The sequence below is a fragment of the Carassius gibelio genome, chromosome A20 (assembly GCF_023724105.1).
Source record: "Carassius gibelio isolate Cgi1373 ecotype wild population from Czech Republic chromosome A20, carGib1.2-hapl.c, whole genome shotgun sequence".
NCBI classification, from domain to species: Eukaryota; Metazoa; Chordata; class Actinopteri; order Cypriniformes; family Cyprinidae; genus Carassius; species Carassius gibelio.
The window spans coordinates 24,231,405-24,245,293 of record NC_068390.1 but is presented as its reverse complement, the minus strand read 5'-3'; the positions used below and the strand labels follow the sequence as shown (position 1 = coordinate 24,245,293).

The following is a 13,889-nucleotide window of genomic DNA, read 5'->3' as shown; positions in this document are numbered from 1 at the left end:
ATGGCCACAAGCAAATTGAAGTAATTTAAATGGTAATGTTTCACAACATTACTCTTTTTGCAGTGTTATTTTATTTTTATTAATCACAGCCTTGGGCAGCAGGAGGCCTCTTTCAAACACTTTCAGAATAAAAGGAACAAAAGCTAGTGTGGCAGACCTTTATCAGAGGGTACTAATATGTACACTTTAGATACGAAGATGTACTTGATGTATATGTAGACTTTAGGGGTAAATAAAGTGCAAATGTACACTTCAAAGGTATTGCCCCAATTACCACACACACACACACACATATATACTTAAACTTCTCTTTCTTTACATTATCATAAGCTACAGCTGTACCTGTTTTGTGGGTGTTCCCGTTATACTTAATTCAAAAGGGAATAACTACAAAATATGGTAAACCTGTGATTTTGGCTTTAAATGGTTCCTTCAAAGGTGAGCAGCTTATCTTGAATGTATGTTGGGGGTGGAGAGCTTCACACTTCTACAATTATCTTCGCTGTGGTCTGGGTGCCAGACTTATGACACTGACACTTCTACTTCCTATTGCACATTATGTCCCTTTTATTTTTGGGTGCTGTGTGTGTATATATATATTGTATAAAATGATTTTTACTTAACATTTCGAATCAGTCTTGAAACGTTCTGATATTTACAAAATGCAGAAAAGACCATGATCAAAAGTAGTGATTGAAATTTTAACGTAAATGTTTTATTGGCCAATATCAGGCTCTCAGCAACTGTAATTTTCTCACAAACTGCTAAATGTTTGTGGATCAGCGATTTCTTTTGAAGTCTTAAATGTAATGATGCAGATTGGAATAAAAAACTTGTCTTTGGGGTGATGGGACATTATGGGGGAATAAAAGCTTGGGAAGCGGCGTGAATACAAAAGGAAATCATTAGAGTTGAGCTGAATGAAACAGCCTTTTCAGACACACCTCTGATAACATCAGCTGTAATCACTGCATGCTTGTGCATTCATGTTGAAGGGTTTTCTTCTTTACTCTTTGAAAGCCACTGGTTCTAAAAAGTGTGTGTGTATAGATAGATAGATATATACAGAGAGATTAATATATATTTCAAGTGAAATACTTGATCCCAAACTTTGTAGGCAACCAACATGTGATTTTGTAATCATGGGATATTCATATTGTAAATGTGTTCCATGACCAAAAAAATTTTATGCTACATTTAAGAGCGTAAACAAGTGTTGCAATGGTTTTTCTACAATGGGAGGGTTTGGAGATGTATATCACAATGACCGTAAATCCTCAAAATTAGATCCTTCATCGAGTCCTATTATGATATCAATTTTTGTTAGTTTTTTTTGTGTGTTTGTTTCATTTTATGCTGATTGCACATTAGTTGGGCTGTTGCAATGTTGATATTGTTGTGCAGTGGCTGGGTTACATGAATATAAATGTAATGCCACATTGTGCTTCGAAATCACTAATGTTGGATTTTACTTGGCAAGAACAGCTGCACTTGCATGCAATTTGTTTACAGATTGTTCCAAGATTAAAATATGGCATAAGAACATTATCCCATGAAGAGAAACTGAGAGAATGTTTATTTGTGGGTTTGCATTATTGCATCACGCTAGTTTGAATATAGTTTATTTTATTTTATAGATGTTATTAGGTTCATTAACAAAAAGTGTTAATTTTAAGGATACAACTTTATTTTTTTTATTTTTTTATTATTACCTTTCTTCCTGCTTTTTATGTTTGTATATTTAGATTAGTTTTTACATTTTCAGAAAAGTAAGAGTGAAGGGAAAAACTCTAGACAAATGTCTAGACAAATGATGTCAACAACTTTTTGGCATTAGGAGCAAACTGTCCCTGGCTAATCCCTCTGTCTATGGCAGTATGTTGGAGGTGAGAAAGCTCTGTCTATCAGAGATGGCATCTGATGTGTTAACGGCTGATCATTAGCTTCTATAGCTGGCTCCATCAAAAGACACGGCCACATGTTTGATGTTTCTAGATGGTGATATTTGTGAATGGGTGAGTTAATCATTGTGGTTTTTGATCTGATCAAAGTTGAAAATGTTCATCTAGTGGAGGCATTTAAAATGAGTCAAACGAGGATTAAAGGAGTGCATTATTGCAAATCGACTGCAATATGATTTTTTTTTTTTTTTTTTTTCAGTTTAGTTTCTAGTCATTCAGCAACACAGAAATGGTCGTTGGAGTAAAATGTAATTTCGCCAGGTCTGAAAATGCAAATTGCAGACAGGACAAAGAACACAGACAGACTGGATTCTGAATATATTGTCTGTGTGAAGAAAACTTCTCTGAAACTTTGTCAGGTTACGCCTTTACATGAACCTTACAGGTTGTTCTCTTAAGGGCCAGATTTATCTATGACATTTGCTTGTTATATTCTATTAAAAAACAATCAATCCATGCTAAAAAGAAATATTATAAACTGCTTATAGAATAAGGTATTTTAATATACCATAATTTTGAGTATGGAGACCTTTGTGTCCAGGGGTAGCTCTTTACTAAAATAGATTTTAACACTTAATATTCTGATTTTATCTCTCACTCTTTTTTTTTATTTTATTTTTTACTCCAATTACATGATTTTCTATCATATCCATGCGACTATTTTATTTTTATGCTATGTATATAAAATATGAATGCAATTATACATTTTTACTAAATTTATAAAATGTCTGCTAATATAAAAACATTTTCTGACGATACCGATTTTAATAATTATTATTTTTTTCTTACACAAATTACATTATACAGTGGATTAATTCATATTTACATTTTGTTGGAAATTCTCATATTTCATATGTAGCTATATAAAATATTAATTCACTTAACTGCATTTTCTACATTTTAAAAATTCTGCTAATATAACATTTTAGTGAAAATGCAATCTTTACTATTGTCTGACTTATTACACAAATGACATGTTCATGATGTCTCATATACTGAGAGAAATGCACTGTTAAGATCTTTTAGCCTACGAATATTGTGCTCAGGTGAGCCGTCTGCAGGAAGTGCAAGGCTTCAAACTGACTAGAACACACCTCAACCCAACAATACACGTACATGTTTTTTCAAGTCATGTGTATTCGGGTGGAGATCCCATTAAAGTCACACACGAACCTTTTACAGATGCAAATGTGCCACGAATGTCTGCGTCCTGCCGCCACTCGGCTTACTTTGATCACCTCTGACAGAAGGCTGGCTGGCTGGATATTTAATGCCATTCGTAGAGATGTCCGATCATTTCAATCTGACCACCGGTAGAGTTAGGTCACAATGGCAGTCGTGCATGGCAACCTTGGGAATGGACACTTAAAACAGTTCCAGCTGTTTCCAACTGCAGATTTGGAAAGGAGGACTAACATGCACACAACAGGTGGGTGTTTACGCAGGAATCTCTCTGGAAATGCATTTGAGAGGAACTAAGTAATCAAAGCGTCTAACTTAAATTATTTTTCCTCAATTTCTCTTCAGATTACGTAGCTCAAGACAGGATGAAGTTCCTCCATGGCGTCACCAGAGCGGACAGCGCGAGCTTGTTTACGCACCGCAGAAAACGCACTAACTTCACGCAGCAGCAGATCGACGTCCTGGAGAAAGTCTACTTGGACACCAAATACCCTGATATTTATTTAAGGGAGAAACTTGAGGCACTGACCGGCTTGCCAGAGTCGAGAATTCAGGTGAGATTTATGTTTTTTTTTTTGTTTGTTTGTTTTTTTTTTTGTTGAAAAAATATAAAATACTTTCAAAAGTAGTAAGGGGAAGAAAAATCTACCATTTTGATATGTATTTAGGATTAGCCTTATGAAGCCTGTCTTAGGTGTAAACTGTAGGAGCATGTTGTAAACGTGAAAAATGTAATATTTTGTATGAAATTGTACTATATAACAACTTACCAGTGTGGTTTTATTGTTTACTTCTTAGCATAACACTGAATATGTAGTAAACCAGTGCTAATCTTCTATTCAGGTGTGGTTCCAGAACCGAAGAGCCAAGTCACGGCGCCAAGTGGGAATTCCTGTTTCAAATAAGACCAGTGGAAATGTCCTGACCCCCAACAGTCTCCTTATGAACCAGTTTACAACACCTCAGAATCACACTGGCCTGGAGACACAAAGACTGCCAAACTTCACCACGATGGACAACTTCAGTCAACAGCTGATCAACTCTTCAGATGAGAAGATCTGCACCATGAAAGGTGACGTGTACAACCCAACCACGATTCCATGCATGTTCAGCAGAACTGAGGAGAACCAGATCAAGACCGATCACCTGAGTGTTGTGGTGCCACGCACTTACACACAGCCGTATCCAAAGGGACATGGGCCTTTTATAAACACAAGCCATGCTAAATCTACAATGAAGCAGTTTTTGGTGGAATATGATAACTTCCCTCCAAACAAGACCATTGGGCCAGAGATGAAGGTTGTTATTCCACCCCTCCCATCACAGAATAACTTCATGATGTCTTCATCATCCCCCAAACATGTCGCCTGTTCTGTCCAAAATATGCCAGTAAAGGTCCAGCCAGGAAGTTTTGGAACTTTCTCTCCCATTAGAACAAGCGAAGCCGTCGAGTTCTCAGATTCCGATTCGGATTGGGAAAGAGAAGCCATGTCTGGTTTTAATGGGTTTATTTAGCTTTTTCAATTTTAACACTCTTACAGAATTTATCTGAAGCTTTGAAGAACATCTCAAGTTTTAAAATGCGATATTTATTGTATATTTCAGATATTATTGTATATTGTTATGTATGTTTATCACACAATGTGGGTGTAAAGGGAGACATTCTACATTCTAATAAATCTTTTTTTATAAAACATCAAAATGCAGACTCTGAGCCTTTATGAAGATAATAGAAATCAATTTATTTACAAATGTTTGTGTCATGCATACAGTTAACAGGTTAAAAAAGAACCCCACAGAAAACAAACTCTTTTAAAACATACACCAGAGGGGCATTTGGGTGATCATTTCTTCTTCTAAGGACAAGACAAACTGTTTAATTCCACACAGCTGTCTATTATAGGACTTGTATAAACAGATTGGTAGCTTTGCAAAAATACCTAAATCTGGCAAGTCAAAAAATGTCCACATTACCCTATATATGATCAATTTATTGATATAGTTTGAGTGAACTGTACAGTTATCTACAATGTACATATTTAAAACATACAGAACAGTTTAAAACAGACAGAACAGTACCTCATCTCTCAGGGCACTCAAAGCTATGCACTTGGTGAAAGAGACAGAGGAAATAAAATTACACAAAACAGTTTCAGTCAAAACAAACTGCACCAAATTGAGTGTGAGCAACATCTGAAATAATGTAAAACAGTTACATCTACAAAACAACTTCACACTCTACTTTTTTTTTGCCAGCTAGTTGAAAATCTTCAGACAACTTTGGCGTCTTCAGGCATGGAATTTTAGCACTGCTTGTGCAGGTAAAGTTACTGTTATTTCAGAATGAACACAAAATAACAAAGTGGTGAACTGAAGAGGTGAGTTGCTGTCTGATATGAGATGGGATTCCCGGGAGGTGTGCAAGTTTATTTCAGTCACGTTGTGTTTGTGTTGTTGGCAGAGAAAGCATGGAGGTTACCCAGCTGGCTCAGACCGCTCTGTATATGTGCTACATGGATCTCCACATTATCCTGAAAACAACTGCAGAAAAGAGATCATTGTAGATGATTAATTCCTTCCACAGCGCAACTAGTACTTTTAAAATGGGAAAAATAACAACAGAATATGAATGCAGGAAAAGAGAGAGAAATGCAAGCAAATATATATTACCTGAGGTTGGAGTCATCTATTGAGCTCTTTATGTCATTCAGAGAGTCTGTGAGCGATTTGAATTCAAACGAATTTAGGTCTCCCCCTTCGGCTAAACACTGCATTAAATAAGGAGAGAAATGTGAGGTACATGTGCATGTGAACTTGTGGCATTTGAAAGTGCTTGACAGAGCTGGATGAACAACTTGGCTAAATTGTTAAATAATTAGTATTGACCAAGCTTCATCATGGTAGTTCTAGGTCACAAGATCCTGGTCCGTGCTTTTTGTACATGCATTAATGCTTATTTCAGACAGGGAATTAAAAAAAATATCTTTGGACATTTGTCTCAAAATTAGAAGAAAAAAAAAAAGTCAGAATGAGACAAACCCAGAATGGTGAGGAAAAAAGTCAGACTTGTGAGATAAAAGGTCACAATTACTTTTTCTTTTTTGTGGCAAAGAAAAGATAGAATTACGAGACAAACTCAGAATTCAGAGAAAAAAGAAAATGCGCAATTATTTAAATAGCATGGTCAAAATAAACTTTAATAATGATAAGGCATGTTTCCCATCAGAAAATGTAAAAACGTTCTGTTTTTGTAAACTGTTTAGTCTGGTACCCTGATCTGCAGGAGGAGTGCCGTGAGATGAGAGACGAGTTGGGTGAGGCTGGGGTTCTGGACACGCTGTTCTCCTTCAGGCAATGCATTACACTGACGCACAACTTCCTGCGCCTCTTCTTCACAGCGCCGTCGCAACTCACTGGGCTGATCTGCAGGCTGCATGCCTTGATCTGGAGCCAGCTGAACAGGGAAGATCATGCAAAGTGAGTGGGAAATGGGTGAAAGTGAATTTAAATGCATGCTTTATGTCCAGGATTTTTTTTGAAGAAAACCAGAACTGAAGGTCTAGAAAAAAAACTGTGGTCATGTCGGAGGGCGAATAAAAGAAACATAAGTACCTCATAGCAAAACTGCTGTACTTCATGAAGGACTTTGTTGAGGTCTTTATTAAGCTGTTCCAGGTCCAGGACTGTTGTGGCATATCTCTTCTGCAAGTCCAACCCAATCGGCATGGAATAAGACTTCTGCAGACAAAACAGTGGAAACAGTTGCATAGTGTAATACTGAATGAACATGCACAAAAACAACACCACATCAGGTGACTTTAAATCTTACCAGCTTCTCAGCTTCTGTGTTCATCTCCTTCAAATGCTTTATATGTTCTTTTTTAATCATGAGGATTTTGGACAGGCGTGTCTAGCAGAAACATAAAACAAAATGTTGAAATTCTGTGTAAAGTGAATGCCAAGTAAACAGACAACATTAGCAATGGGAATTCTCACCACTTGCACAAGAAATTTGACAGGAAAGCCACCCAGTGTCTCTCCATCAGTTCCTGTTAGTTTACTTCTCCAGGGGGACTGACTGAACAGAGGGTCATTATCCTGGGAACAGAGCAAGAAGAAGCTATGATTATTTTCCTGAACACTTTAGTGCAATTATTACTTAACATTTATCATTCATGTCATTAATTCTCAACTAGTTCTGCTTTAGGACCCAGATTTTACATTGAATATGAAGTGTGACCCTGCATAGTTCCAAAACTGTCATAATATCAAAAACAACAATATCCTTAAATAAAACACTAAAATGTATAAATGGCCCAACAATATCCATTATTATTAATATAACACAGACTAAAGAGAACACTCTTTAAAAAAATTAGTGTTTGGTTTCTAAATGACTCTTAAAATGGTTGCATACTCAGTTATTTACCAAAGAAAACACTGTGGCTGGAACAAACCACAGGTTGCTGCACTTTATTATTAGCACTTAGCATGGTTTTTGTCTATGTTTCCTGCAATCTTAGCAGAACGGATCTCACAAAACATTTCAAGATAATCACATGCCAGTTAACCACCCCATTCAAAAAACATTTTACCATTAAGATGGACTGGGTTGAGCCGGGATAAGACCCGCGGGGTGGGGTCAGAAAGTTCTGGAAACGAGGTGGCCGCTGTTTCTGAGCAAAAGCTGATATGGGCATCGTCTCATGAGGTTCATTACTCTGGAGAGAAAGCATTGGGCAGTTTTAGCAATTCAAGTCAAATGACACTTTACTGTTTTTATGAACAGAAACAACATTTTCTTACAAGCACTTCGTAGTCAGGAACAGTGTGTGTGCCAAGCCCATTTCTGTCAAAGGTCACGCGATACGTTGCTGCACTGGTATCTACTGCATCAATTTGACCAGTAAACAGGCCATCGTGGACACCTCTAAGACGAGCTACATTTTAAAGAAAAATACAAAATATATATATATTTTTTTTTTTCATTCAAAACATTTCATTAACCAAAAAATCTTTGAACTCAATTTACTCAACTCAAAATCTGAAAACAAATCTATCTTGAATTGCTCAGATATTAAACGTGTATAATCAGATCTTCACCTGTGACTTTGGTGCCAATGACCAAGGGCAAGGGGATCTCATCTGGCAGGTCTTTGCATAGAGACATATCTGTGATTTTCCTCTGCTGCAGGAGACGCATCTTCTGCCTCTTCTGTTTCAGAGCCATTCGCTCTTCGGCGAAGAATGCTGAGGAACATCTGAAAAACACATGACATAAGTCCAAACATCTGAATCCAAGATATCGGCATTCTAACCCATCTATTATGTGCCAGTCTATACTCATACATATTATAACTGTTAATAATGAGGATGTTATGGACATTTATTACTGTGCAAGGTTAAAAGTGATCAGTCAGTTAACCTTCGAGGTTTGCCCATAAGTCTTCTGATTGTTCCCCATTCAACTCTTGTCAACTTTCTGGTCTTTAGATTGGGAAAAGACTCCTTCAGACACAGGCAAAAGTCATTGTCTCCTTCAAATAAAGGCCTGAAGAACATGAAAAAGATAAAATAAATAAATAAATAAATAAGCGTTCTAGCAATATGCCAATACAATGCTGATATATACTTAATGTAATTTAAAGTTAGCAAATGACACATACATAATACTATTTACAAAATCTTTATCTAGAATTTACTAAATTTGAACGCAGACATTTTTTTATTATAAAATGACAAGACTATCAGAAGATTTTGGAACTGATACAAGGGGCAATAAATATTTTAATAAAAAAATTAATTAGCCAAGCAGACTGTTTAGGCCCATTTACTGGGTCTATTTATACTAATAGTCTATTAATAATGGAAATGCAATCTCATATTTATGGAAGGCAGACACTACTCTCATTTTCCAATACTCAAAATTATACAAATATAATAACGTGAATATTAACAACATAAAAACTGCACAAAGTGATTGAAAATATATGGTCTACAGAACATACCTGTCAATATTTGAGTAGAACCATTCATAGATGCACCATTTGTGTGCTTTAGGAAGTTTGAGCAAGTTTCTTAGTCTCAGTCCAATTTTCTGTGAAGCCTTTTTGTCTGGTGTTGTAACATTTGTAAGTTTCTGCAAATGGCAAACATTCAATACCAATGATCTTTATGTTAAAAGATTAATCTATCCTTCGGAAAGTGCATCCAGGACAACTCCTTCACCTGAGGCACAGTGGTGACCCTCTGGCTTCTCCTGGGAGATCTGGAGGCGAGCGGCCGCTCCTCATCCTCACACGACAGTCGACTCCTCTTTGAGCTCCTTGTTGGCTGAAAGGCAAAGCAGACAGGAGACATTTAGGGACTGTAAACATTCAGACACAAAACTACTACCATAAGAGCCTTTTGAACCGCAGGAACCTTTTCATACTTTTCACTTTTGAGCGTTTTCGCAGAACAGGAACTGGGTGTGATTTTAGTACCAGACTGCCTTTTTCGAGAACCAAATTAGCTCCTACTCCGGAGCAGGGTCTAACCAGGACATCCGGTACTAATGGAGACATAAGTAGACACTGATTGGCCAGACGCGTTCGAAAAGGCCCTCACCCGCAATTATTTAAAACTAGGGGTGCAAAATAAATATCGGCCGATAATTACTGCGCATCTCGTCAGTAAAGCCGGTTCTCTAATCAGCGGTAAATTCCATTAGGTGTGTGATTTCACATAGAGCAATTGTTACTATACAGAGTAACAAGCTGCACAAATCCACATTCATTATCAGAATAGATTTTGCGCAGCTTGTCAGTTAACCATGGCTCTGTGTAGTAACAGCTGCTCTATGTGAAATCATGCACCTGATGAGATGTGCATTAATTATCGGCCGATATTTATCATGCACCCCTATTTAAAACGATGTGTAACATACTGTAAACATTGTGTCAACTTATTTCACAAGTATGATGAACAGCGATAAATATACAGTGCAGAAACTTATAGCAAATGTAGCACTGCCAGTTGTCGCTGGAGATTCTTAATCCTCCTTTCCATTCTTTTAAATGCTTTATTTATACTTCAACATTCAATTACTGTGAAACCCGCGAGAAACAACAAAAACACAGCTCTGATCACAGCGTCCTCCATCCTCCTGTTGTTAACGTTATTCTTCTTTGTTAACATTGAACGCCGCGCACAAATGACATTGCTGTTGAATGTCTTACGTCACATCCAAGTACACATGGTTGGCGCGAATGCAACCCTTTAAATGGTACTGGGAAATAGTTTGCACAAAATCGTACCAGTATTTCAGTACTGTACATTTAGTTCTGGAACTAAAGCGGTGTGAAAGGCCCTTATAGACCTTAGTCAGGTTAGGCACCATATTGAATTTAAGGCATATGAAAAGGAAGCTGTGATGGTTAAACCATGTTTACAATGACAAATGCTGTTTAAGGGTCCTAGATCACAAAATTTACACAACTAACATACAGTTTTACTGAGTTTTTTTTTTTTAATCATTTAATCACTTTAACAATCGCTATGTTTTTAAACAACAGTACAATCCAATTGTAATGCATTGTACTCACTGTGCCCTCACAGCTTTGTTTTCATCCCCATCAAAAATTAAACATGGTGGTACAAGCCAACCTGGAATTGCAGCAAACAGTACAAGTATGAAGCATTAATGACAATTTACCGTTTCCACAGAAACGTAACTGCTCCGTCCTCTGGTGGTCTGAGATTTTGGTAAATTGTTCTTTTCATTTAGAGTATGAGACAAACTTCCTTCTGTAGAAAACAACAGTGCAGTATGTAAAGCCTCAGCATTTTGTGACAATTTACAGTGCTTTAGTTGTGGGTGTCACAAACGTAGACTGACCTACCTCTTAAACTGACAAGGGCTTTAGCTGAAGAGCCTAGAGACAAAAGAACAATTGATGAACAATGGACTTCTTCTTCGAGATATATATATATATCAAAACATAACATTTTCAAAAGTAAGGTATGATTAAGTGTCTAAATCTTAAAATTATGCAACACACCTAGGGCAAAGGCATAGGTCATTATTAAGTTCATATTAACCTCATTTCACAAAGATACTAAAAGTAATAATATAACAAGCTTAACTGCATAATAATAATTCCAACAATGCTTTGGGCAGTTACTATAACAACCTTAAATTATATATATATATATATATATATATATATATATATATATATATATATATATATATATATATTAACTTGGATAACTAACCAGACTGATCCACTCAGAAACCACAAATAATCTCTTTGTAACATAAGCTGCTTATAGTACTGACTATATTACAATGTCGTGTCTTTTATCACTGCTCTAGTTCAAAATGTAAACACTGCAGTATTGCCATTGTTGCAAATATTAACAGTAGTAATTATAATATAATAGTAACAAGAAACAATCGAACAGCACAGATGAGGAATTGCATCCTTTGCAATCTTAATGCAATAAAAACAAAGCAAATCTGTGTCAGCGAAAAAAAAATCTACTGAGATTTATTGTGATGAACCAGTTAAAATCTAGACACCAGCATTGCATCATATAGAGAGTGTATTTTTAACATAGGAAGAGTGCGGTGGACATATGGAAAGTGTTTATTTATTATATGGAGAGTATTTTACTATACTATCAGACTGACACTGACAAGAACAACAAAACCCAGCAGCTGTCATCGAGTTTCTACCATAAAAACGTCCGTGAAGTTAAGCTCTGTCCGTATTTAACCACCACGCTACTGTTTTCAACCCTAAGATTAGTTTTAGTTAAAAATAAGGCATTAGAAAATGACTGTTAAGCGAAAACCTCTTCAGGTATGATATTTATTTATAGTAGTAGCTTCTGAAAGCTAACTGTTAGCACGTTAGCCCCAGCGCTAATAACTTTGCGTCTATTTTAACACCACTCACAACAATGAAAAACACTTTAAATTTATGTCAAACAAAAACTGTTATAAAGCGCCTTTAAACTCTACACAAGCTCGACAAGAGTGTTATAAAGGTCTAGTGAGGAGTTAGTTTTATTACTCACTCTCGTCTAACAGCTGCTCGAGCTCCGCCATCTTGAATTAGCCGCGCCGGTTTTTCAAAGGCCGAGTGCCGCGATGCATTGTGGGACGGAGAGGGCAGTTCAAACACTCCAGTCTGCGATCACAAACTATCAAAATATTTGCGATTTCATGCACAGCCTGGGTAACGTGGTACGAAATAAGAATCTTAAAATACATCAGTACTGGGAAAGGCTTTGGAAAAGTTTGCCGTAGTTTACTGATTCACAACCAGGAGTGTTGGGCCCATTAGGGAACCTCAGGATGACTTCAGTTTTCTTATTTTAAAATATTCTGACTAAAAACGTAAAATTAAGGCATAAACTGAGTTTTTATTTATTTATCTTTTAATATAAAAAATGATTTTCATTACAAAACATTATTCTGAACAATTGTTTTATTAAGGAATACTTTGCTGGAATAACAAAATAATTGTAGTTAATTAATTTAACATATTTACACTCATACAGAAATCATGCAGTTAAATTTAATACCTTTTAAGACCCTTTCCATACATTGTAAGACCTCATCACCGCTCCATGTTTTAATCGGTTACATCGGTGACACTTTCACTTAATTTACTATAAATTGATTGTAAGATAGCACAACTAAACAGCCTTACTTTGTGATGACTCCTTATCAATGCAACATAATTCAGAAGAGGGGAATTAAGCACAAGAGAATTGAGACTAACCAATGCAACCCAAGAAACAAGAATTAGACCATTAAATAAAACAACTGACAAAACTTATTGAGGAGGGAAATAAAGCTCTCCGGGCTAATGGGCAATGAGTTCACACTGTATATTCAAGAGATGTATTTGTCACATCAACTCTTATAACTGTCTGCAAACTATAGGTGTTTTGTGGAACTCTTCTCATGACAAACATCTGAGTGATCACACAGTTTACCTGTGATTATGGAGTGCTTGATTTGATTCAGACTTGACAGAGTGTCAGTAACACTGCCCATGATCAAGTCTGAATGATCATGAAAGGTAAAGTAATGATCACAACTATTATATCATTTTAATTGTACATCCCATGCCAGTAAAAAAAAAACAGCCCAAAGTAGTGCAATTACCATGTCCCAAATATAAAAAATTATTTGCATCCCTAAAATACATATTTTACAGTCACTGTTATGCACATTTTTCATAAACACAGCTCAAAAAATGTCTTCCTACTAGTGTGGCCCAAAACATTTTAGCACAGTTTTATTACAGGTAGAATGCAACAATGTTTCAGTACAAGCATTTCAAACAAATGTAATTTATGCATACAGCATTTCAAACCTTTAACCGACTGGGGAAAATCAACCCATGGCAACAGTTTTAAAGCAGCCCAATTTCGTGGAAAACAATAACAACAACAACCCTCCATCCAACACGAGCTGCAGTAGTCAGATTTGACTGATCACGGGTCAAAGGTAAGGAGAGATGACTGACAAGATGTTGGAGGATTTGCCCCTCAACAGAACTAGAGCTCATTAATACAAATATCTCGTGTCGTGTGCTCGCTTCACACAGTGTGCGCGTGATCGCAAAAGTGAAAGTGAAAGTGAACTGCGACTGCGAGCGTTCATTCAAAAGGATTTAAATACCCACATACTGACAGCGGCGCCATAATGCGCGGATAATATATACAATATTAGAATGTTTGCGG

The 13,889-nt window shown here is 36.5% G+C and overlaps 2 protein-coding genes across 2 annotated transcripts; one reads left to right on the top strand and one right to left on the bottom strand.

Annotated features, from left to right (window-relative positions):
- The first annotated feature begins 3,118 nt into the window (after positions 1-3,118).
- Positions 3,119-4,993, top strand: LOC127937988 (homeobox protein OTX2-like). Its single transcript, XM_052534346.1, has 3 exons — positions 3,119-3,390; positions 3,489-3,697; positions 3,987-4,993. Exons 1-3 carry the CDS (start codon positions 3,291-3,293, stop codon positions 4,656-4,658), a joined length of 981 nt encoding a protein of 326 aa, XP_052390306.1. The 5' UTR covers positions 3,119-3,290; the 3' UTR covers positions 4,659-4,993.
- Positions 4,994-5,119: 126 nt separating this feature from the next.
- Positions 5,120-12,332, bottom strand: LOC127937987 (protein lin-9 homolog). Its single transcript, XM_052534345.1, has 15 exons — positions 12,210-12,332; positions 11,027-11,059; positions 10,840-10,931; positions 9,372-9,476; positions 9,152-9,282; positions 8,569-8,694; positions 8,247-8,404; positions 7,950-8,083; positions 7,739-7,864; positions 7,140-7,241; positions 6,973-7,053; positions 6,756-6,881; positions 6,415-6,597; positions 5,814-5,911; positions 5,120-5,684 (listed from the first exon to the last, which is right to left on the bottom strand). Exons 1-15 carry the CDS (start codon positions 12,238-12,240, stop codon positions 5,579-5,581), a joined length of 1,632 nt encoding a protein of 543 aa, XP_052390305.1. The 5' UTR covers positions 12,241-12,332; the 3' UTR covers positions 5,120-5,578.
- Between the last annotated feature and the right edge of the window lie 1,557 nt (positions 12,333-13,889).

What these genes read in the sequence shown, in the direction of transcription:
- LOC127937987 (XM_052534345.1), bottom strand. Translation starts at nt 12,240, where the DNA reads ATGGCGGAGCTCGAGCAGCTGTTAGACGAGA. An exon ending in GTTACGTTTCTGTGGAAACG is followed by an intron (nt 9,477 to 10,839) that starts GTAAATTGTCAT and finishes TTTGCCTTTCAG; the next exon opens with CCAACAAGGAGCTCAAAGAG. An exon ending in TACAGCAGTTTTGCTATGAG is followed by an intron (nt 6,598 to 6,755) that starts GTACTTATGTTT and finishes TTCCCTGTTCAG; the next exon opens with CTGGCTCCAGATCAAGGCAT.
- LOC127937988 (XM_052534346.1), top strand. Translation starts at nt 3,291, where the DNA reads ATGGCAGTCGTGCATGGCAACCTTGGGAATGGACACTTAAAACAGTTC. An exon ending in GACTAACATGCACACAACAG is followed by an intron (nt 3,391 to 3,488) that starts GTGGGTGTTTAC and finishes ATTTCTCTTCAG; the next exon opens with ATTACGTAGCTCAAGACAGG. An exon ending in TGCCAGAGTCGAGAATTCAG is followed by an intron (nt 3,698 to 3,986) that starts GTGAGATTTATG and finishes TCTTCTATTCAG; the next exon opens with GTGTGGTTCCAGAACCGAAG.